Genomic DNA, 26,138 nt, shown 5'->3' on the forward strand with positions numbered 1-26,138 from the left:
TTGTTGTGGCCATGGCGGGCTGCATGAGATACATGAAGCAGCATTCGACTGTCGGCTTCCTCGTGGGTACATGGGGCCAGCGAAGACAGCTCAGACAGTGGAGGCTTGCTGCAGACTTCTTCTCCATCAGTGACGATGCGCTTGCATGCATCAGTATTATGGCTGTCATCAGCAGGTACAAGCATTCGCTTTTCAGCTCTCTGTACTTTTGTCCTGTTATATTTCAGTCGACAGGTTTTGTGATAACCAGCACTGTTCGCAACCATAACTGCTTCAATTCTGTGACCTTCGTCAAGCCGGCGTAACTGAAGCGTACGTGGAAGCTCCTTTGGTTCATTGAATCTGATCAGATTTTCGGCCAGGGAACTGTAGCCGCTCCCGACATCTGTTCGCTTGGACTGTGAGGGATGAGTCAGTGTCTCTTTCATGTCGTCTTGACAGATGATACACAGGTTCCAGTTCATTGTTGGTGGATGTGACGACGTTGAAACAGGTCGCTCTGGGTCGACCAACTTGAAGCTCTTGGACATGGCTGCTATTAAGCGACGACCACCATCACCAACCTGCAATGACAAATAAATATATTAGAGTCCTTGTTATGACTATACGAGCATATTATACAAAATTTTATTTATTTCCCAAAAAAAGGTTCCCCTCCACCCCACCCCCGCCTTCACAATTTCGAATTTCAAAAGTCTGCTCCCATACGTTTGTAGTACTCGTTGAGGCGCATCCATAGACCCCATAAACGATGAAATCGTTCCACAAATGTAGAAGCCCTAGCCATTTTAATTCCTCTGGTCGCCATTTTAATGTCACCATGCTGCTTTTCAGCGGCTTTTTCATTTTGTAAAATGGCTGCCACGACCCTCAGAGGCTAAATCTGTGGTGGCCAAATATCCAAATCGCTTCATAATATGTCTTTCTACAAGTGTGCCAAATTTGGTGCTTTTATCACTAAATGCACATTAGATTAGCTATGCTGCCCCACTACCTAAAGGAACCTGAATGTTGTGTGCAATCGAATTCCCAAATTCGTAACAATATATTTGTTTGTTTATTTGTTTTGACAACCTTCCCGCGACCCCCAGGTTGAGAACCCATGGTCTAACCGATCGTGGACGCCAATATCTCAACCGCGTAGCGTAGGGTCTATTTGTCTATAACCAATTTACCTAATTAACTACGCAATTTCGACTACCGGGGAAACCATGCCCTCGGCACGTCTTGCTCGAACCGGGTCACTCTACCGACTGCGGTAGGGTTCCAACTACCGACTACCAACTCCGGTTCGGGTGCAGCCGAGCGGAAACTGCCAAAGCCGTGCCGGCTGGAATGAATGGATTATTGGGGATAAAATCCCACCTAAACTCAGATCCGAACCATGCTGGAACAATTCAAGAAGGGATGGAAACGAACTGGGAACATTTCTAACAAGTTTTATTTCCAGTAAATGGAGACACAAAGCAAGACTTAACGCGAATATGCAAGAAGTATTAACAATGATCCAAAAACACTTATTCAGTTCTACTTCAAGACGGGCCCACACACAGACACACACACAAAATGAAAAGAAACCCAGAGTCTTTATTGGACCCTCGCAGCCATGGAGAGAGACAAGCTGGGGGTCAGAGTTCGGTGGTGTACCTGACCGTCAGAGGAAGGGCGTGCTCCGTGATGCGGCACCTGGCAAAGGTCGTTGGCCGGTCCCCAGTCGCACGTAGGGACTCGTGGTTCGTGGCGGAGCTCGGGTGGTGAACAATCGGAGTCCACGGAGGGAAGTCAGGGTCGCTCTGTCCTTCCTAAAAAACTCCTCGTAGCAGCCACCGTGCAACTCCAGAATCCCGTACAGCTACCGTGAAACAAAACTGACTGCTTACAGCCACCGTGAAAGCAAACTCGACCCGTTACAGCCACAGTCAAAGCAAACTCGACCGGACCCCAATAAGACCCCTGCCTCAGATAGTGCTCGGGAATTTATGGACCTCCCTCAGCGGGGAGGGGCCTTGGTGAACACACCTCGCTCTGATTGGACAGGATCCTCCGGCCCACCTTTCCGGGGCGGAGCCTCGGCACCTGCCTGGAGACCCCAGTTATTCCTCCACGTGGCTTCGCTCTCGACGAGTAACAGTGTCAGCACAGCGAAGGTCATCGTACAAGAGTTACAACGTTCGTGGGAGCCGAGAACTGGAACCGCGAGACCCCCTCTCGGCAAGTCAAGGTACGAGCAGCCAGTGGGTGGTGATGGAGCGTGATGGGCTGAAGGGGTCATGCAGATGGGATGGTTTATTAGATGTAATAACCTAACTTAAAGAAATCGCAATGCACGCCTTTGATTCTCCCACTAGACAAAAGTAAGGGGATCTGACTACACACATACTTAACGACATAACTGACTTTTGGGACATCTTCATGTTGAATGCAAATGGTTTCCAGATCCGTAACAATATGTACATTATAGAGTGTTGAGGGAGGTGGCAGAGCAGATAAGCGTGGTGTTAGTGGATATCTTTAACAGCTCGTTGGAGTCAAGACAGGTACCAGAGGATGGGAGAATAGCAAATGTGACACCATTATTTAAAAAAAAATGATCCAGTGAAGAATCGGTGAATTATAGACCTGTTAGAATGACTTCAATTGTACGAAGGTGTTGGAGATGTTACTTTAGGGATGCATCGGGAACCATGTGAATAATTTCAAATGAATTAAAAGTAGTCAGCAAGGATTTACGAAAGGGAGGTCATGTTTAACAAATTTTTTGTAGCTGTTTGAAGCAGTTTCTGATTGGGCAGAGAAGAGAAGTGCAGTGGATGAAGTACAATCTAGACTTTCAGATGGCATTTGACAAGATACCACATGGGAGGCTGTTAACTAAGGTGAGGCCTTGCGGAGCTGCTGGTGGGGTTACTAACTGGATTGGAAACTGAGTTAATGATAGGAAAGCAAAGAGTGGCTGTTGGGAGAATGTAGGAGCATGTTTGCCAGGGAGGATGTATTAATGGGGTACCTCAAATATCAGTACATGGGCCATTATTATTAATAATTTACATCAACGATTTGGATAGTGGGGTTAAAAGTCAGCTTTCTAAATTTGTCGATGACACAAAGCTTGGAAAAAGGTAGATCGGAGAGAGGGGAGTGATCAGATTCAGGAAAGTTGAGATACTTTCATTGATTTGGAAAAAGATTGGCAGATCTAGCTTAACAAAATAAATTTAAGGTGCTTGAGATGGGTAATAACAACGTAGATGGGGATTGTGTAATGCAAGTGACAGTTTTGGAGTGTCACATATGAGAAGGATCCGGGGGTGGTCCTAGATATTGGTGTAAGCAGACAGCACAGTGGCGGTCATCCATAGGTATAGGTGACAGGCTTTTTATTGTATTCCTATGAGGGATAAATTATGAATCAAAGTGGGAGTGTTAACACTACATTGGAATTTAGTGAGGCCTCATCTTGAATATTGTGTTCCGTTTTGGTCACCACATCTGAGGAACGACATAGCTGCCAGAGAGATGGTTCAGCGCAGTGCTCGTTTTCCGAAGCGATGAGGAGTGGCTGAAGGTGGCAGGTCTCTATACATTAGAAAGGAGGTGATTACGAAGGGATCTGATAGAGATGTTTAAGATAATAAAGGGTAGAGGCAATGTAAGTGCAGAAAAGGTTTTCAGCAGAATACGCAGTGATATCACCAGGCACCATAGCTTGAAAGTGAAGAAGTTGAGTTGGAATAGTATTCCGGCAGTGGTCTTTCAATCAGAGAATAGTTAACGCGTAGAATGCCCTGCATATAAAGGCAGTGGTTGCACAAAGCGTAGATAGCTTTAAATTGGAATTTAATAGGTACTTCGATGCATTGGAGATAGAGGTGGACAGGGAAATTGGCAGGGCTTGGAGGTAGCATGCTTGTGGATGGGTGATGATTTCTGGGGTTGGTGTGGCACAGGCATGATGGGTGGAATGGCCTCCTGCTGTGCAAAAGTTCGTTGTATGTTCTTGTACATAGTTGTAAATTAATTTTACATGTAAAATTGTTTTGTGCCAGTTCATGCAAATGTTATTGTTTTGCAAAATATTCTGTCACAGATTGATAGTGGATGGAATTTCCTGTTGCTTGGTAACCGTCTGACTGTTCCAAGGTTGTTTGTGCCAGGTTGACTGCAAATCACAAAAAAAAATTAAACTACTCCTCTAGTCTTCCAATTTCTCATAACATGGTTGATTTGTTTGATTTGGGGTAACTCAGACGTTGAAATTGTTCTTCTTGAATGTTCGGGTTTCTGACGGCTCATAATTTTTTTGTTGGTCCTTTATTAACCACTTCCACTGAGACATTCTGTTCAACTATTTCTTCATTCTACTGGGTCGGTTGATTTTCATGATTATACATAATGAACACATTCCTCGGTAATACTTAGAAGAGGAATGCGCAGTCTGTTGAAATTGGAGTGAAAGAAAAATTGGCATTCAATAAAACTCTTCTTATGCTGTTCAAAGAAAATAATTTTGGACTATTCATCAGCAAAACAGTATGCAAAGTATTACACGATTTTGCTTTTGATTATTTTCCCAATTTGTATGAATTGTAGTGAACACTTAAACATTTATGCTACAAGTAGGCCCGTTGGTCCATTGGACCTAATTTTCATCAGTCTTTACGGCCTCAGGCATTTTTGCTAGTCTGAACAAAGAACCAGGCTTTTCCACCCTGGAAGCCTTGGAACCTAAATAATAATAATAATTATACAGTTATTTTGGGGGCATTGGTGGTCCTAATGATCTTTGGTGTGTTAAAGGGTATTCAAAGGTCGAAGAGGCCTCAGCAGTCTGAAGGATCAAAAGGTACATTCCAATATTACGTAAATATTTAAGACATATGTAATTAATAGACACAAAAAACATGCTACACACACAACTCACCCATTTATAGTAGAATCTTGAAGGGTCCACAGTGTCTTGAGGGTATTGTGGGTCTTTTGGATCCTCAGTGTCTTTTTGGTCCTCTGGGTGTTTCAGGTTGTTTCGGTCCTCGGGGTCCTGTGTCGTTTGTTTCCTCTGGGTCTTTTGCGTCCTCAGGTTCTTATGGGTCTTCAGGGTCGTTGGGTCTTTTGGGTCCTCTTGGCCTTCTGGGTCCTCTTTGCCTTTTGAGTCCTCTGGGTCCTCAGGGACTTTTGGGTCCTCTTGGTATTTTGGGTCCTCGGAATCTTTTTGTGTCATCTGGGTCTTTTCGGTACTCAGGGTCTTATGGGTCTTTTGAGTCCTCAGGGTCTTCGGGATCTGAAGGGTCTTGGGTGTCTTCAAGGTTCTTCAAAGGTTGAAAGGGGTCTCTGTGGTCCAAAGGGTCAAAATTATTCCAATATTTCAATGGTACGTAATTAATTAATGGACGTGCATAACTTATAGACACAAAAAGTATGACACACACACACACACACACACACACACACACACACACACACACACACACACACACACACACACACACCTCATCCATTTATCGTAGATTCCATCCTGCATACTTGTGAATAATTTGCTGAGAGTATTATATGAGGGGAAATAAAAACGTTATTGGAAGAAGAAACTCACAGCAGGCACAAGACTTTCCAACTTCATGAGTTTTCAATATGCAAGTACATTTAATTCGTAAGACAATATCCATATCTATTTTTCTACTGATATCTACACCTCTTTTAAGGGCTGGCAGGATGGCACAGAAGTATGTACACTTGTCTCGAAGCTGTCGAGCCTGAGTTGGAATCCCGACCCAGCGATAAAGCGTCACGCTGGTGTTTCACGGGCAGGGTGATCCATCAATGTGTGTGCCATCCTTTGGATGGACGTTAAACTGGGTTTCCCATCTGCCAGCGTTAGTTGGTGGAAGATAAAGAACCCGTGGTGGCCTTCACGAAGAGGAGGCGAGCTATCGCCGGCACCATGAACAAATTACAAATTCCTGCCCTAACCAGCAGAGGGCATTGCATCAGGGGCACATCCACACCCTCATCCACAGCCTTGTGCTGCATACAAATGAAGAAGACCTCTTTATACTTTTGTGGAGTGTTTTACATTATTGTGAGAGTCTTGTTTCTCTAACTTTTTGAACACTCGACGTAAGTCATAATAATGTCATTCTTATTGTACATGAAAGTGCAAACATATTTAGTAAGAGCTGCATTAATCGCCATCTGGCTGTGCATGTATGAACGTTTATGAGCTCTGATCAAAGGCAAGGTGCTGAAACACTGCTGTTCAATGCCCCAGGGCCATTCCAACTGCTTTACCATTTAGCAAAAAAACTAAAGCGTGAAATGCGAACAATTATATTGGGTCATAATGGTGGATCGTTTAATTCCTCGGTTTGGCATGTATTTTCATTCTTGCCACAGGTTGGATGATCGATGCCGAAAGCCGTCCCAAGTTTAAAGACTTGGCCATTGAGTTCTCCAGGATGGCTCGAGACCCTCAGAGATATCTTGTTATCCAGGTGACTTCCTTCACTGACTTGTTGGAATTTCTTAGGATCTCAAAGGGAACTTTACGAACATAAATTTCTACGTTGTGTAACTTCCACATACCCCCCCCCCCCACCTTGGGAAACAATTACAGAGCTCTGCACTGTAATTCCGTGTTTTAGTACACCGCTGCTTCCCAATTCCGTATCCAGGCGATGCATGACGTCATCGCCAGGCACTGAATTAAGGGAGTACTCAGTTTTTACTCCATTTTCTTGCTTTCTTGCTTTGTAATTTTTTTTGTCGGGGCGATATCTCAGCCATCCTTTGAGCGACGAAGCTGAAATTTAGAGACAAAAGTGGACAAGCTTTGGCAAAAATTGATTTTTAGCCGTGTCTCGTGAAGCGAACGCTGGCTCAAAAAGAGCTCCGCGTTGTTGTTCTTCTTCTTCTTCTTCTTCTTCTTCTTCTTCTTCTTCTTCTTCTTCTTCTTCTTCTTCTTCTGAAGACAAAACCTTTTGGACTTGGCTCTTTCATATACAGGATCCGGATCTCCTTAAATACTAAACACCTGTACACATCCTCGCATTGAGAGTGCCTTTTGAGAGCGTCTATCATTAACTTTAAAATATATTCGGACATTTGCTTTAAAGTTTCGAAAAGTTCACGTTACTCTTTAAAGATTATTCCATTTAATGTGTTGTAATTTCGTAAATACACTATTTTCTCGTCATGAACGAGGAGCCTCCATGACGGGTCTTGCTATTGGCTCCATCGAGGCACGTGACGAAATATCGGAAGTTGTTGTTGTTATTGTTATTGTGATCAAAATGCTGATGTTTCGACTTTCTGTAATGAATTTTTAGCCACGTCGCGTTGCGAACGCTGGCTCTAAAAGAGCTCTGTGTTGTTGTTGTTGTTGTTGTTGTTCTTCTTCTTCTTCTTCTTCTTCTTCTTCTTCTTCTTCTTCTTCTTCTTCTTCTTCTTCTTCTTCTTCTTCTTCTTCTTCTTCTTCTTTTTCTTTTTCTTTTTCTTCTTCTTTTTCTTCTTCTTTTTCTTCTTCTTCTTCTTCTTCTTCTTGTTCTTCTTCTTCTTCTTCTTCTTCTTCTTCTTCTTCTTCTTCTTCTTCTTCTTCTTCTTCTTCTTCTGGTGAAGACAAAACCTTTATGACACGGCTCTTGGACACATTTGTCCTTGTTTTTAATTTGTTTTGATTAATTAATTCATTCATTTATTACTGAATTATGAGCGATTTATTAAGTCCTTATTTATTTTCTTTCTCATCTGGGCAATATCTCAGGCACTTTTTGAGCTAGGAAGCTAATATATTTTGGACATGACAGCGAACAAGTTTTTGGCTATAAAGGGTATTTTTGAGTTATTGATTGATCAATTCATTATTTAATTTTTCTATTAATTGCTTAATTTTCAACAAGTCACGGATTCGGATGAAACGGTGGTGGTTTAGGTTTGCAGTCAGCAATTGACTAATAGAAACAATATTAATTATTTTATGCAATTAATTATTTAATTTTTATTTTCCGATTATTATTAATTGTTTATTATTAATAGAGAAAATAATTAGTTTACGATTATTATTTATTTATTTTAATGATGCAATTAATCAATCAATTATTGTACACCGCTCCCTCCCAATTCTGACTCCATGTGCTGCAAGGCGACATCGCCGGGCGCTGAAGACACCCCGGCGATGTCACGCGCTGGAGGATTTGTTATTTATTTATTCGGCATGGGGGCCCTTGTACTTTGAATGTACCGCTGATTGTTTATTGACTTTTTACCCTCGCCAAAAGATTCGGAGCGGGTATTGCATTTGGGTCCGTTTGTTTGTCTGTCTGTTTGTCTGCACAGAACTTTCGTGTTTTTCTCCGCCACCGCTTGTCAGATTTAGACGAAATTTTCACCATTGCTGCTACTACTCGTGTAGAATGTTTTATTGGTAATTATGACATCATAGGTCACATTGTGTGGCAGCCATATTGTTAAAACGGAAAAAAAAACTACCTCTGTATCTCTGAAACTGCACCAAGGAAAAAATTGAAACTTGGCACAAAGCAAGTACTCCTCATGGGGAATGAGTGTGATGTTTTTTTTTTTTAATGATGTCATAGGTCCCCTCGTTATGTCATCATAATTGCATATGTAGAATGCCACATCCGATCAGTATGAAAAATTTTGAGGGATAAAATGGTCACAGAAAAAAAATGATGATGTCATCAGTCCCGTGATTCGGTAGCCATATTATTATTATTTTTTTAAACCTTCAAAAATCTTCTCTGAATTGGCTGAACAGATTGAGGCGAAAGTTTACATGTTTGACCGCCTGTCCATGAGGAACAAAAGGTTCACACGTATGTTATTGATCACACGTTTTTTTTTTGTTTTTTTTTGGTTACATTGTTGAAGCTCGTATGAGAGCTGAAGAAAAAATTGGCAACCATATTGGATTTACCCTAAAACCTATAAAAAAAATCTTCTCCAGAACGGCTGGACAAATCGATGGGATACTTTACACCAGTGTTCCGAAGCCATGGGTGTATAAGTGGCACATAGCAAGTACTCCTCATGGAGAATGAGTGTGGTTATTTTTATGACATCATAGGTGCCTTTGTTAAAACGTCATAATTGTACATGTAGAACACTACATCCGATCAGTATAAAAATTTTTGAGGGTCATCTAGAGATAAATTGGTCCACAAAATTTTTTGGAATGATGTCATCGGTCACGTGATTCGGCAGCCATATTGTTAAAAAAACAAAAACCTTCAAAAATCTTCTTCTCTGAAATGTCTGAAAAGATCAAGGCAAACTTTACACATATGAGGCCTATCCATGAGGAACAAAAGGGTCATACATATGATGTCATAGGTCACATGTTTTTGCAGCCACATAGGATTTACCCTGAAACCTATAAAAATACACCACTCCAAAAGAAGTCCTGTCAAGGGTTTGCAATCTCTGATTGCTCTTTTTCTTGTTGGTTTTATGTTGCACAGCATCATTCAACACTCATTCAATCTGCCACTGGTATAAATTTGTTTTCATTGCAGTTGCAGGTGAGGAGTGCCAGTTCTAAAATTGCTGTGTATGTACCTGATTGGATATCGGTTATATTTTCCTGTGCCAATGAAGGTGGACAGAAGCTTGTCTTTGTTTGTGTTTCTGTCTGTCTGTAAACAGGATATCTCAAAAAGTTGTGGACGGGTTTGGCTGAAATTTGGTGGAGAAGTTGGGTGTATGACAAAGACAAAATGATTGCATTTTGGTGAAGATCTGAATCCTCATCAGGAAACGAAAATTTTAAATTTTTTAGAGTGATTCTTCACCATTAAGAAATGAGTCCAAAAACGACATACAGCATGATATTTAAAAACGTTGTGGACGTGTTATAACAAAACTAGATTGACAATTTGATTTTGGACAAGAACAAGCCAATTTGATTTTGGACAAGAACAAGCCAATTTGATTTTGGTTCAAGTCTTTAAATGCAGCTCTGGTCTATCAGTGGGATGCAAAATATGAACTGTTTGGCCTGGAGGAGGTATGCTCTCTACCGAGTGTCATTCTAGTTTTTAGCAAACGCAGTGAGCTTCATACTTAACGCATGCACATGAGAGAATAGGAAAAAACAACAAAAACAACACAATACCCTGGCAATTGTGAATCCGTGTCGTTGGCTTTGACCCTTTTGCTTCCGTTTTTTTTTTTTGCTTGTTTTTTTTTGTTTCCGGTTTTTGTCATGGGGAATGATGTATGCCGGGAGATAAAGGCATCGTCGGAGACATGAAAGACCCAAATAATATCAGACATGGTGTATATTTCCTCCACTGATTTTAATAAAGATATCTCCCGCATCATCAAAAAATAATTTTTAATCGTGATTTACGTTATTTGATCGCTGATCCATAATCCAGGCCGAAGTAACCGGAAATTGCGTACACAGTTGTGAACAAGTTGTAGGTAAAGTCAGAAGCGGATGTAAGAAGAATACTACGTTCACTATTAGTATTTATTTTTAACCACTGCCATCAAAGATGGATGGAGGTTACTGTTTTCACCCCTGTCTGTTTGTTTGTTTGTTTGTTTGTTTGTTTGTTTGTGAACAGTATTACAGAAAAACTCCTGGACGGATTTCGACGAAACTTGGTGGGGCGATTAGGTATGGTCCAAGGATCATGCCATTAGATTTTGGACTTGGTCCAAAGTCCAATATGGCCGCTATGGCGGCCATTTTGAAAAAAATATTTGAATTTTTGTTTTTGCATTTCTACATGTTTTAAGTGATTTCCAACCAAAAAAAAACATTTGTTAGAGAAAAAAAAACAAAATTTTGCAACTTTTTTTCAAAAAAATTTCGATTTTATTTGAAAAATATTTGAATTTTTTTTTTTGCATTCTACAAGTTTTAAGTGATTTCCAACCCCCCCCCCAAAAAAATTTTTTTTTTAGAAATTTTGCAACTTTTTTTTTCAAAAAAAATTTCGATTTTTTTTTTTTTTGGTGGCACTTCTACATGCGCGTCGATCTAGTTTAGTTTATTAAATCGTGGTTCAGTAGAGTCTGATCCGTTTTGACCTACAATGAATAGGATATCAGGTTCACTTAAGTGACCCAGCAGTATTGACGGCGGAGGTTTTGCACTCCACCGAGTGCTCCCCCTCTAGTTTTCGATGATTCTCGGCGGTGTAGTTGTTGTGAAGGTAATGTTGAGGAAATTAATTTTTTTCTTATGAGATCCTGTTCTAGGCAGTGTTGTTGTTGTGAAGGTAATGTAGAGGTATAATGTTGAGGTAATATTTATTTTTTTAGATGAGATCCTGTTCGAGGCGGTGTAGTTGTCGTTGTGAAGCTAAGGCCAAAAAAAAAAAAGTTGCATTGGCGTAACGGGTCACTGAAAAATAGGGTCGGTCGGTCGGGATCTTTTTTTTTTTTTTTTTTTTTTCCTAATAAATCCCTCCCAAAATCTCCCCCGGCTCGAGTTCCACCCTTTTTGTCGGCGGGTTCTGTCCGAAACACTTCCGGGTTTTTGCGATCGTGATCGCAATCAACAAGATACTTGAAAACGATAGCAAAACAACAAAAATAGCAATTTTTTTTTTTTTTTTTTCAAATTTTTTAGGCAAAATTTTTCGATAGCAAAAAAACAAAAAAAAAACGTAGGGTCGGCGGAATTTTTAGGGTCGGGCGGGTTACGCCAATGCAACATTTTTTTTTTTTTGGCCTAATGTTGAGGTAATATTTGTTTTTGCAGATAAGATCCTGTTCTCGGCGGTGTAGTTGTTGTGAAGGTAATGTTAAGGTAATATTTATTTTTGCGGATGAGTTCCTGTTCGAGGCGGTGTAGTTGTTGTGAAGGTAATGTTAAGGTAATATTTATTTTTGCAGATGAGATCCTGTTCTAGGCGGTGTAGTAGTTGTTGTGAAGGTAATGTTAAGGTAATATTTATTTTTGCAGATGAGATCCTGTTCTAGGCGGTGTAGTAGTTGTTGTGAAGGTAATGTTAAGGTAATATTTATTTTTGCAGATGAGATCCTGTTCTCAGCGGTGTATTCGTTGTTGTGAAGGTAATATTTATTTTTTCATAGCAAAAAGACGGTTGAATTTGATATATTTAAGAAGTGAATGTAAGAAGAATTCTACGTTCGCTTCTCGGCTTTGCCTATTCCATATTATTGTGTGACCTTCTTTGTCTATGTTAATTCATTTCGTTTCCATCAGTTTCTTGGTTAGTGAATATATTTTTTGTCTTTTGTTTTTCTTCTTTATGAGGCTCAACCAACTATATGCATACATTAAAATAATTATTTTTAGAGTATTTTTTGACACTTTGAAATTCCCTTGCATGATTTGAGCCGATTGTCAGCCACTTTACCCACTTAAGACTCTTGCTGATCACTTCTGATATAGTCCTATGAGGTTCTATTAATTGTGATCACCCTCCCCCACCCACCACCCTTCAACCCCACCCCACCCCAGTGACACGAAAAATGAGAATAGGTTGTGATCAATGTTCATTCAGTATTTAACTCGGACTCCTAAAACATCCTTTCGCAGTCCATCATGACTCTCCACTATTACTTTAATGGTCTCAATTATTCCCTCATTTTGGGGTTTAGCTTGGGAAAGTTTTTGGGCAAAATATTTCGCTAACTGCCTGGCTAAGCCTGACATTCACCACTGTATGCTGACAAGGAAGTCATAATTACCATTTCATATAGTCCACTCAGTAAATACATTGATTCACTTGTTGAACAGCTACAAACCATTTTTACAGCTATGACCTTGTTCAAAAGGTCGAAGCTGGTATATTTTCCAAAGTATTTAATCAAATTCCACATTCGAAGAGACTACTGAGAGAAGACTTAATTTTCTTCCTCAAATAGAATAATAATAAGAAAAAAAGGTTATTTAATTTATTGCAAAATTTAAAGGTTTCATTGTTGCTTGATGAATACCTCACTTTTTTCAAAATTATAAAATAACTATTTTGGTGGTTGAGAGAATCATGTTCTGAAACCATTGCTGTGAAAACTGTTTCTTCGGGTGCAATTGCAATTCAAATCACGTGGAGTCAAGTTGTCAGGGGGTAATCAAAATATATGACAGTATAAATGCACACAGACAATTGTGACAATCAAGATGTCTAAAAGGAATGTTTGGGTGATGCACTGATTGATTGTAATTTATTTTCCACTTCAAATGAGATTTGAAAGCCAGGATTCATAACACTTTCAAATGCTTGTCTTAGATATATGGTTTACCACCGGAGAAATGTTTTCTAACACATAAATTTATTTGGCTCTTCTCAATAAATACTTAACATGAATCAAAGTGTAAATATGTGGCTGGAACCATGCATTTAGTTAATCTTACAATAAGTACTGGCAATAGAATAGCTTAATCATTGCCCTTAAAATCAATGAAACTCGGTAAAAGCTCATTAACTTGGAGACAACCATTGGAAAGAGATCACAAAGAGGATGAAGACACTCAAACAGTCAACCGATATAAATTCAATGTTTGGATAGCTTTTGTGAATGCAAACCCTCTCATATTTTATGTCGAAGTCTTTGAAAATTATATATATATATATATATATATATATATATATATATATATATACATTTTCATTCATATTTTTGTAGTTGTTGTTAATTATCCGAATCAACTCAGGGGTTCAGGACGATCATTTTCATGCATCACATTCCATATCAGAATGCTTGAGCAGAACAAAACAAAAAACATTCATTCATTCTCTCTCCATCTCTCCATCTCTCCATCTCTCCATCTCTCCATCTCTCCATCTCTCCATCTCTCCATCTCTCCATCTCTCCATCTCTCCATCTCTCCATCTCTCCATCTCTCCATCTCTCCATCTCTCCATCTCTCCATCTCTCCATCTCTCTCTCTCTCCATCTCTCTCTCTCTCCATCTCTCTCTCTCTCTCTCTCTCTCTCTCTCTCTCTCTCTCTCTCTCTCTCTCTCTCTCTCTCTCTCTCTCTCTCTCTCTCTCTCTCTCTCTCTCTCTCTCTCTCTCTCTCTCTCTCTCTCTCACACATTAAATATGGGGTCCTGTGGACCAAATTTCATTGGTCTTCGCATCGACAAGACCATTTATCTGTGATACCAATACCTGGGGTTGGCGCAGTGGTTAGGGCAGTGGCTTGGGACCCAAAAGGTCCTGAGTTCAAGCCCCGTTGTACCACTGAATTAATACACTAGGGGGTTGACTCAGCCTGTCATCCTTCCGAGGTCAGCGAAATGAGTACCAGTGTACTGGGCTCGGTGTATGCCCCGGTTATAATAGATGTACCATATCCCTGTGTGTCATATGAGGTAACCAGGGTTGCGTCAGGAAGGGCATCCGGCGTAAAAAAAAAACCTATGCCAAATCATTATGCGGACAATAAAACGGATTTCCATACCGGATCGGTCGAGGCCCGGGTTACCAACGACCGCCACCGGTACCATTGGCCAGCAGGGTACCGGTGGAAATTGTGCAACTGCTGGGCGAAGGAGGAGAAGGAGACGGGGAAGGTGGGTCCAGAGGCAGTGGGAGAGGGGGAAGGGTAGAAGTGTGGAGGTGAGAGTTGGAACTCTGAAGGTTGGGACTATGACTGGCAAAGGGTGAGAGTTGGCTGATATGATGGAGAGAAGAAAGGCATATGGCAAGCTGTATGAGAAGTTGGATACAAAAGAAGGGGAAAAGGATTTGTACCGATTGGCAAGACAGAGGGACCGAGCTGGGAAGGATGTGCTGCAGGTTAGGGTGATAAAGGATGCAAATGGGAATGTGCTGACAAGCGAGGAGAGTGTTGAGAAGGTGGATGGAGTACTTTGAGGAGCTGCTGAATGAAGATAATGAGAGAGAGAGAGAGAGAGAGAGAGAGAGAGAGAGAGAGAGAGAGAGAGAGAGAGAGAGAGAGAGAGAGAGAGAGAGAGAGAGAGAGAGAGAGAGAGAGAGAGAGAGAGAGAGAGAGAGAGAGAGAGAGAGAGAGATGGATGGAAGAGGTGGAAGAGGTGGAGATAGTGAATCCGGAAGTGGGATGGATCAGTAAGGATGAAGTGAGGACTGCTATGAAGAGGATGAAGAGTGGAAAGGCGGTTGGCCCAGATGATATACCAGTGGAGGCATGGAAGTGTTTAGGCGAGATGGCAGTGGGGTTTTCAACCAGATTGTTTATATTAATAAAATCTTGGAAAGTGAGAGGATGCCGGAGGAATGAAGATTAAGTGTACTGGTTCCGATTTTCAAGAACAAGGGTGATGTGCAGAGCTGTGGTAATTACAGAGGTATAAAGTTGTTAAGCCACACCATGAAGTTGTGGGAAAGAGTACTGGAAGCTAGGTTGAGAGGACAGGTGATGATTTGTGAGCAGCAATATGGGTTTATGCCAGGAAAGAGCACCACTGATGCGATGCTTGCTTTGAGAATGTTGATGGAGAAGTATAGGGAAGGCTAGAAGGAGTTTCATTGTGTCTTTGTGGATTTAGAGAAAGCTTCTGATAGGGTGCCAAGAGAGGAGTTGTGGCATTGTTTGAGGAAGTCAGGAGTGGTGGAGAAGTATGTAAGGATTGTGCAGAATATGTATGAGGACAGTGTGACAGCGGTGAGGTGTGCGGTAGGAATGACGGACCGGTTTAAGGTAAAAGTGGGATTGCACCAAGGATCGACTCTGAGCCCTTTCCTGTTTGCAATGGTGATGGACAGGTTGACGGACGAGATCAGACTGGAGTCTCCATGGACTATGATTTTCGCAGATGACATCATGATCAGTAGGGAAAGTAGGGATCAGGCTGAGGCGAGCCTCGAGAGGTGGAGGTACGCACTGCAGAGAAGGGGAATGATAGTCAGTAGGATTAAGACAGAGTACATGTGCTAAATGAGAGGGAGGGTGGTGGTATGGTGCGGTTGCAAGGAGTTGAGGTGGGGAAGGTGGATGGGTTTAAATACTTGGGATCAACTGTCCAAATTAATGGGGCGTGTTGTAGAGAAGTGAAAAATAGAGTGCAGGCAGGATGGAGTGGGTGGAGAAGAGTTGCAGGATTGATTTGTGACAGAAGGGTAGCTGCAAGAGTGAAGGGGAAAGTATATAAGACGGTAGAGAATTCAGCTATGTTGTATGGTTTGGAGGCGGTGGCGCTGACAAAAACACAGGAAGCGGCGCTGGAGGTGGCAGAGTTAAAGATGCTGCGATTCTCGTTGGGAGTGACGAGGATTGACAGGATAAGCAATGAGTATATTAGAGGGACAGCGCAGGTAGGATGGCTTGGAGACAAAGTGAGAGAGGCGAGAATGAGATGGTTTGGACAGGTCCCCATGAGGGAATCGGAGTATATCGGGAGAAGGATGCTGAGGATGGAGCCGCCAGGTAGGAGGAGAAGAGGAAGGCCAAAGAAGAGGTTCATGGATGCGGTGAGTGCGGACATGCGGGTGGTTCGAGAGTCAATGGAAGATGGGGAGGATAGAGCAAAATGGAGACAGATGAATCCTCTGTGGCGACCCCTGACGGGAGCAGCGGAAAGAAGAAAAAGAATATATATATATATATATATATATATATATATATATATATATATATATATATATATATATATATATATATATATATATATATATATATATATATATATATATATATATATATATATATATATATATATATATATAGCCTGGTGTTGGCGCAGTGGTAAGGGCAGTGGCTTGGGACCCAAGAGGTCCTGAGTTCAAGCCCCGTTGGGACACTGAATTAATATATGTATGTATATATATATATATATATATATATATATATATATATGTATTTATATAATGTGTATATATATATAAATATATATATATATATATATATATCTATATATATATATATAAATATATATAAACCAAGTCGAAAACACCAGGGGGTTGACTCAGCCTGCCATCCTTCCGAGGTCGGCGAAATGAGCACCAGTTGTACTGGGCCCGGTGTATGCCCCGGTTAGAATAGGTGTACCATATCCCTGTGTGTCGTAAGAGGCGACCAGGGTTGCGTCAGGAAGGGCATCCGGCGCAAAAACCTATGCCAAATCATTATGCGGACAACAAAACGAATTTCCATACCGGATCGGTCGAGGCCCGGGTTACCAACGACCGCCACCGGTACCGGTGGTCAGCAGGGTACCAGTGGAAATTGTGCTACTGCTGGGCGAAGGAAGAGAAGGAGACGGGGAAGGCGAGTCCGGAGGCAGTGGGAGAGGGGGAAGGGTAGAAGTGTGGAGGTGAGAGTTGGAACTCTGAATGTTGGGACGATGACTGGCAAAGGGCGAGAGTTGGCTGATATGATGGAGAGAAGAAAGGTGGACATACTGTGTGTACAAGAGACCAAGTGGATGGGGAGTAAGGCGAGGAGCATTGGAGGTGGTTTCAAACTGTTCTACCATGGTGTGGATGGGAGGAGAAATGGTGTCGGGATAATCCTGAAGGAAGATCATGTCAAGAGGGTATTGGAGGTGAGGAGGGTGTCTGACCGAGTGATGAGTGTGAAGTTGGAAATTGAAGGGGTGATGATGAATGTCATCAGTGCATACGCCCCACATATGGGGTGTGAGATGGAATATAAAGAAGATTTCTGGAGTGAGTTAGATGAAGTGGTGGAGAGTGTATCCAAGGATGAAAGAGTGGTGATTGGAGCAGATTTCAATGGACATGTTGGGGAAGGGAATAAAGAGGATGAGGAGGTGATGGGGAGGTACGGTCTCAACAAGAGAAATGTGGAAGGGCAAATGGTGGTCGAGTTTGCAAAAAGAATGGAAATGGCAGTGGTAAACACGTATTTCAAGAAGAAGGAGGAACACAGGGTGACATACAAGAGTGGAGGTAAGTGCACACAGGTGGATTACATCTTAAGTAGGAGATGCAACCTGAAAGAGATTAGTGACTGTAAGGTTGTGGCAGGGGAGAGTGTAGCTCGACAGCATCGATTGGTGGTCTGTAGGATGACTTTCGAGGTGAGGTTGAGGAAGAGAGTGAGGGCTGAACCAAGGACCAGATGGTGGAAGCTGAAGGAGGAAGACTGTTGCGTGAAATTTAGGGAGGAGGTGAGACAGGCGCTGGATGGTGGTAAAGATGGGTGGGATGATTGGGCAACGACAGCAGAAGTTGTGAGGGAGATAGCTCGGAAGGTACTTGGTGTGACATCTGGACAGAGGAAGGAAGATAAGGAGACTTGGTGGTGGAATGAGGAAGTACAGGAAAGTATAAGGAAGAAGGGGTTGGCTAAAAGAAGTGGGATAGTCAGAGAGATGAAGAAAGTCGGCAGGAGTATAAGGAGTGGCGTCGAAAAGCAAAAAGAGAGGTGGCAAAGGCCAAGGAAAAGGCATATGACGAGCTGTATGAGAAGCTGGATACAAAAGAAGGGGAAAAGGATTTATACCGATTGGCAAGACAGAGGGACCGAGCTGGGAAGGATGTGCTGCAGGTTCGGGTGATAAAGGACGCAAATGGGAATGTGCTGACGAGCGAGGAGAGTGTGTTGAGAAGGTGGATGGAGTACTTTGAGGAGCTGATGAATGAAGAAAATGAGAGAGAGAGAAGGTTGGAAGAGGCGGAGATAGTGAATCTGGAAGTGGGGTGGATCAGTTCGGATGAAGTGAGGACTGCTATGAAGAAGATGAAAAGTGGAAAGGCGGTTGGCCCAGATGGTATACCAGTGGAGGCATGGAAGTGCTTAGGAGAGATGGCAGTGGGGTTGTTAACCAGATTGTTTAATAAAGTCTTGGAAAGTGAGAGGATGCCGGAGGAGTGGAGATTAAGTGTACTGATTCCGATTTTCAAGAATAAGGGTGATGTGCAGAGCTGTGGAAATTACAGAGGGATAAAGTTGTTAAGCCACACCATGAAGTTGTGGGAAAGAGTAGTGGAAGCTCGGTTGAGAGGAGAGGTGACGATCTGTGAGCAGCAATATGGGTTTATGCCAGGAAAGAGCACCACTGATGCGATGTTTGCTTTGAGAATGTTGATGGAGAAGTATAGGGAAGGCCAGAAAGAGTTACATTGTGTGTTTGTGGATTTAGAGAAAGCTTATGATAGGGTGCCAAGAGAGGAGTTGTGGCATTGTATGAGGAAGTCGGGAGTGGTGGAGAAGTATGTGAGGATCGTGCAGGATATGTATGAGGACAGTGTGACAGCGGTGAGGTGTGCGGTAGGAATGACGGACCGGTTTAAGGTTAAAGTGGGATTGCACCAAGGATCGACTCTGAGCCCTTTCCTGTTTGCAATGGTGATGGACAGGTTGACGGACGAGATCAGACTGGAGTTCTCCATGGACCATGATGTTCGCGGATGACATCATGATCTGTAGGGAGAGTAGGGAGCAGGCTGAATCGAGCCTTGAGAGGTGGAGGTACGCACTGGAGAGAAGGGGAATGTTAGTCAGTAGGAGTAAGACGGAGTACATGTGCGTAAATGAGAGGGAGGGTGGTGGTATGGTGCAGTTGCAAGGAGTTGAGGTGGGGAAGGTGGATTGTTTTAAATACTTGGGATCAACTGTCCAAAGTAACGGAGAGTGTGGGAGAGAAGTGAAAAAGAGAGTGCAGGCAGGATGGAGTGGGTGGAGAAGAGTTGCAGGAGTGATTTGTGACAGAAGGGTAGCTGCAAGAGTGAAGGGGAAAGTATACAAGACGGTAGTGAGACCAGCTATGTTGTATGGTTTGGAGGCGGTGGCACTAACAAAAAGACAGGAAGCGGAGCTGGAGGTGGCAGAGTTAAAGATGCTGCGATTCTCGTTGGGAGTGACGAGGATGGACAGGATAAGAAATGAGTGTATTAGAGGGACAGCGCAGGTAGGACGGTTTGGAGACAAAGTGAGAGAGGCGAGATTGAGATGGTTTGGACATGTGCACAGGAGGGAAACGGAGTATATCGGGAGAAGGATGTTGAAGATGGAGCCGCCAGGCAGGAGGAGAAGAGGAAGGCCAAAGAAGAGGTTCATGGATGCGGTGAGGGCGGACATGCGGGTGGTTGGAGTGTCAATGGAAGATGTGGAGGATAGAGCAAAATGGAGACAGTTGGTCCGCTGTGGCGACCCCTAGCGGGAGCAAGCCGAAAGAGGAAGAAGAAGAAGAAGATATATATAAATATATATATATATATATATATATATATATATATATATATATATATGTATGTATATATATATATATATGTATATGTATATGAATATATATATGTATGTATATATATATATATATATATATGTATATGTATAGGTATATGAATATATATATATATATATATATATATATATATGTATATGTATATGAATATATATATATATATATATGAATATATATATATATATATATATATATATATATATATATATATATGTATATGTATATGAATATATATATATATATATATATATATATATATATGTATATGTATATGAATATATATATATATATATAAATATGTATGTAAATATATATATATATATATATATATATATATATATATATATATATATATATATATATATATATATATGTATATATGAGGCGCCGTGAGGAGGAGTGATGTAAGGGACACATCGGCCATTTTGGAGTTAATTCCATAAAGCACTATTTTAACCCTTAACCTATCATCCGAGCCTATCATCATCATATCATTAAAAAAGTGTCGCTTCCATGACTCCTCCCCGCGGGAGGATATATATATATATATATATATATATATATATATATATATATATATATATATATATATATATATATATATATATATATATATATATATATATATATATGGTCCATCTAAAAAGTAACGGGACTGACTTCACAGAAATTTTATTCCAAAAAATATATTAAAAGCACAGCTTGTCCCCTTCAAAGTAGTTTCCCTCCAGTCTCTCACACTTGTCCATCCTCTTCTTCCACACATCGATGCACTCCCGGAAGGCTTCTTCTAGAGTCCTCCAGAGCTTCGTCTTCACGGCCCTTTTGATGGCCTCCACATCAGGGAATCGGTTCCCTTTGATCACCCCCTTGAGCTTGGGGAATAGGAAAAATCACAAGGGGCCAAGTCTGGCGAATACAGTTGCTCCAGAGTTGGCACGTTCCTTTCTGCCAGAAACTGTGGGATGCTCAGGGCACTTTGAGCTGGGGCATTGTCATGGTGGAGCACCCATGTGTTGTTCTACTACAATTCCCTCCTCTTGTCCCGGACTGATCTCATGAGGTGCCAGAGGATCTCCTTGTACACGTATTGATTCACCGTTTGACCCTATGGTAGAAACTCGAAGTGGACAATGCAATTGATGTCAAACAAGCTCAAATGAGCTAAGATCCTCGTCCTCTTAATGATGACGTCATAAAAACGAATATGACGTCATTGTGATGTATCACGATTGTAATAAATTATCTGTGCTAATGCCTGGCTTGATTCCCACAAACAAAATTCAAACAACTTGCCTAGTTTCGGAGATAATGGTATAGGCGATTTCAATTAGCGGCGATATAATGACGTCAACTTTTTTTCTCGGAAGAATTTCCAAAATCGGAGATGGTTACTGACTGCGCATGGGCTTTCTGCATATACATGGCAAGTTTCACGAAGATCCGATGAAAACTGTGGGTTGTGAAACAAAAAATGTCAAAAATAGGAATGACGTCATAAAAATTGATATGACGTCATAGTGATGTATCATATGTACGGTAATTCATCTCTGCTAATGCCCTGTTCGAGTCTCACAAACAGAATTCAAAAAGCTTGCCTAGTTTTGAAGATAATTTTTTAAGCGATTTCTATTAGCGGAGATATTTTGACATCATAACTTTTTTTTAAGAGGAATTTTCAAAATTGAAGATTGTTAATGCCTGTGCGTGGGCTTTCTGCATATACATGGCCAGTTTCACGAAAATCCGATGAAAACTCTGGGTTGTGAAACAAAAAATGTCAAAAAATAGGAATGACGTCATAAAATTGATATGACGTCATAGTGATGTATCATGTGTGCGGTAATTCATCTCGCTAATGCCCTGTTCGATTCCCACAAACAGAATTCAAAAAGCTTGCCTAGTTTCGGAGATAATTTTTTGGCGATTGCCATTAGCAGAGATATTTTGACGTCATAACTTTTTTTCTACGTGTAATTCTAAAATCGGAGATCGTTATTGTCTGCGCAGGGTATTTTACATATATACGCCAAGTTTCAGGAAGTTTCGATGAAAAGTGTAGGCTGTGAAACAAAAAAGTCCACAAGAACAACAACATGAGTAAGACTTAGAGATCCTCCACGAGGATCTAAAAACGTGATTAACATCACCTTGACCTTTGACTTCGACATCCTTGCTTTCTTTGGTCTTGGCGATGCTGGACTTTTCAACTGACGACTCTGCCGTTTGGTCTCGCGATCGGATTTGAATATCCATGATTCATCGCCAGTAACGACTCTCCTGAGCAGGTCTGGATCATCCTCGAGGCGCTCGATAATGTCTTGACAGACAGTGACTCGTTGCTGTTTCTGGTCCTCGGACAACAGCTTGGGGACCATTTTGCGCACACCTTGTGCATTTCGAGATTTTCAGTGATGAAGTTCCAGAAAGTGTCCTTGTTGATGGAAAGTTCCTCAGCAATCATCCGCACTGTGAGTCGACAATCAGCGTTCACCATCTGCTTCACACGCTCGACGTTGTCCATCGTTCTGCTCGTTGAAGGTCTTCCAGACCGTGGATCATCTTCCACCTCCTCCCGTCCCTCTTTCATTCCTCTTTTTTCTGCCTCTGGAACAATCTCCCACACTCTCTTCCTCCAGGTCTTCAAAACAGCTGTTCACCTCCATGTCATCTCTTCCCCCATCCAAAATCTTGACCCTTTACTACCCCCATTAATTCACCCCATACCCACCTACTTCAAATTACCTGTTCTCCTTCCTGTAAGTCACTGTAGTACCATCTTGTTTATCCCGTGTTCCCTGCCCCATCCCGCGCCCTTCCACAGATCTCCTATTTTTCTCTGTTCCCCACTATTTTGTGCTTCCCTCTCCTGCCCCTCTGGTCTCCTACCTTGTCACAGGTTCTGTGTATTAGCTCTTACATGAGCCTCAACATTGTCTCCAAAAAAAAAACACCACTCAACGATGAGAACACTTCTCGCAAAGTTGAGGAGAACCTGACCAAGACCATCGATCGACAGGTCAATAAAGTGTTGCGTGACCTCCGATTGAAGGACCTCTTGAAAGAAGAGGAACAACAGACAATGCAGCCAGAGCACTCTGTGATACCAAAGTTCTACAGCCTACCCAAGGTGCACAAAGATGGAATACCACTCTGACCCATTGTAGCCTGACGAGGTGCCCCCATCTACAAACTCGCTAAAGGGCTCTTCCATCGCCTCAAGCATTTGGTGCCGGATTCACCTCACACGGTCCACAATGCGGAGGAGTTCCTCTCGCATGTCAAAGATGTCTGCAATGAAGATGACAAAATCATGGTGTCCTTTGACATCACAGCCCGATTTACCTGCATCCCTGTTGACTTTGCAAAAATAAGAATTCCTCCCCTTTCTTCCTCTCCTATAAAAATTCCTTCCTATAAAAATTCCTCTCCTCGCAAGAATTCCTTTCCTTTCTTTGTAGTGCATCTATTCGTTATCATTCCACTCTTTTTTCCCTTTGCTCCATTTAGTACGTTGATCCATTGCTCCCATAATTTTTTTTTTACCTCCATGACTTTTGATGCCAGTACGAAAAGTCAATGTTCAGTCAGATGGACGTTCAGTAAATGTGTGTCTGCAAAATGTTTGAAATATGAGCATGTAAAAAAATGAACAAACATACATGTGAAGAAATGTTCATCTCTACTAAAGACGTAGTTCGGGTTTCAGAGTATGTAAAATTCACAACTTTTTGCCAAAGTCATTATATAAGCATCTCCACAGCTGCTTTTTTCTGCATGCTGGAGGCCTGCTTTGCAATACTACTTGCAGGAGCATCTCCACTGGTGGCCTTTTTCAGCACCTCTGATGCTGTTCATAAAACAAAAAGTCCACAAGCCTTGTGTGCTCAAGCTCAGTCTGTGTATTGGGCCTGCTGAAAACCACTCAGAAGGTGGCTGGTCCTAAGTTGTTTCTTTCCAGGCTTTTTCAATTCCGTGGTTGCGCGAAACCTCTCTCTTTGGTTCAATCAAGGCGCTCATGCCCTGTCACTGTGAAGAATGTGATGTTATACAAGCCCAATGACGCACATCTTGGGCCACATACACTGCATGGCGGTGGTTCTCTCCTCTCAAGACTATCTTTGTTCTCCAGGTCTTTTCTCAAATCATCACCTGAGGTGGCTTATATAGCATATATCTTGTCACGTGGACCATCGTCAAACATTAGATTTTGGGTGATACGTAGCGAGTTTCAAAAGTCTGAAATTATAGAGATATTTAGTTCACAATTTTATTGCAATAATTATTTAAATTGCGAGAGCCACTGACATGCATCCACATATCAATATTATCATAGATTTTGTTTGTAGGTTTATTTGAACGTTTAACATTGTAACATTGATTTTAGCACTTTACTTTTTGATTGTTTTCTTCAGATCTTCAACAGTACGTGGTCTCATGCTATGTGCCACTGATTTCAGGTGTCCCCTTAAAAAAGTCAAGTGACGTTAAATCTGGACAAGTGGGGTGGGCTTATCGGTCTTCGGCGCCCTATCCACCTCAAATGCATAGTCTTAAAAAATAAAATAAAATAAATTTTAAATGTTTCCTACGATTCCGGGTTTTTGAAACACCCTGTACATCTAAATTATAATTCATGACATAAATATTCCAAAGTGAATGCTTACCAAATGATTACATATGTTATTTAACGAAAAAATCATGAATATTGTAAATCTAAACAGTACATGTGAAAAGTATTGTCAATGTTAGCTTGACCTCTTTCCAGGTACTAAAATCATTTAGCTACTCTGTTCTCCCGGCTTGCCTCATCATCTCACTTGGTGTGCATCTGCTCGGCCAATTGGGTAAATATAAATACGCTTAAAAATGTGTCTTCTGAAAAGACAATGCTGCCCAAAATCTTCAGAAATGAAGAGAGAAATAAATAAAGCTCATTTGCATTTTCCTATTTCATGAGCTTTCATTAATTTGCACATGGTGTGTTTTGGCAGAGGGTTAGACAAGAATTTGTTTTCTTCCAAGTTATACCATTGTTCTCTTCACAACATAGATAACAGCTTCCTAGTTTGAATTGATCCTCACCTTGAAGTATCATGCATGAAAGTTGTATTAAATGGTAATTGTAGTCTAAATGGACATGCTCTCTGAAGTGCCATAACCACTTTTCACCAATCATGTTGCAGAGTATGTTGGCTAGATTGACAATTCTTAGATTTAAAATTGCTAGGCATGTCGAGAATGTAAGTTACATTTTGAAAAACCCCTCGTTTGGAAAACGTCTCCATCAACATCCGTTTGGATAATTCGAGAGCCAGGCATGCTCATTGCCATACTAGGTCCTGAAGATAAAAACATCTATAATTTCTCCTCCCCGATCCCAGGGAGACAGCGGACCACAGCCGTGCTTGGCTGACAGTCATTTCCGTCGTAGTCTACATGATGAGGAGATGGATGGAGTCGTGGATGCCGAGGAATATCTCAGGCCTCAGCAAATATTCTTTGGTGCAAAGGGCCGACATCCTGCCAATGGCCCTGAAAAGGTAAGAGAAAGTCGGCACAGCCTTACACATAGGAGTCAGTCCAAATATGAATCTTTCCATGCTAGCTCAATTCCACAGCGGCATAATCCCAGTTTCTTTCGATCTGCCAAGGAGTGCACACCTTTTCACTGTGAAGAAAGTGATGTGAAATGAGGGTAAACTGTCCAAGAATGTCCAAAAAGGTAACAACTTGTGCACCATTACAGGCTACATGATTAGTGAACAAGCATCATCTGCTACAGGAAAATAGTCTTTTGCCTTGTTATTGCACAGCAAGGACGACACCGGTGTTGTTGTGGTTTGGAGTATGGATTTTAACCATATTTTTTTCTGAACTACAAAACTGTCCTGGCTGTGTGATAATAAAGCAAAAGACAAAGCATTTGTGTTGCAGATGATGCTTTTTCCAAAAATTGTGCAGCAGTACCTGTTATGGGACATGCTTTGTTACCTTGCTAGACATAGTT

General features: G+C 41.5%; 2 protein-coding genes across 2 annotated transcripts in view; both read left to right on the top strand.

The window, feature by feature from the left end:
• Positions 1 to 26,138, top strand: part of LOC147021817 (receptor tyrosine-protein kinase erbB-4-like) — a 504,112-nt gene that overhangs the window by 452,780 nt on the left and 25,194 nt on the right. The window contains exons 24-25 of the mRNA XM_085892208.1: positions 6,388 to 6,485; positions 25,513 to 25,671. Of these exons, the coding sequence (XP_085748334.1) occupies positions 6,388 to 6,485; positions 25,513 to 25,671 (257 nt within the window). The remainder of the gene's footprint in view (positions 1 to 6,387; positions 6,486 to 25,512; positions 25,672 to 26,138) is intronic.
• Positions 1 to 26,138, top strand: part of LOC147021819 (uncharacterized) — a 389,465-nt gene that overhangs the window by 21,193 nt on the left and 342,134 nt on the right. The gene's annotated exons all lie outside the window — the stretch shown is intronic.

The sequence above is a fragment of the Eptatretus burgeri genome, chromosome 8 (genome assembly GCF_056783735.1).
Source record: "Eptatretus burgeri isolate ZD-2024b chromosome 8, Ebu_testis_v1, whole genome shotgun sequence".
Lineage (NCBI taxonomy): Eukaryota > Metazoa > Chordata > Myxini > Myxiniformes > Myxinidae > Eptatretus > Eptatretus burgeri.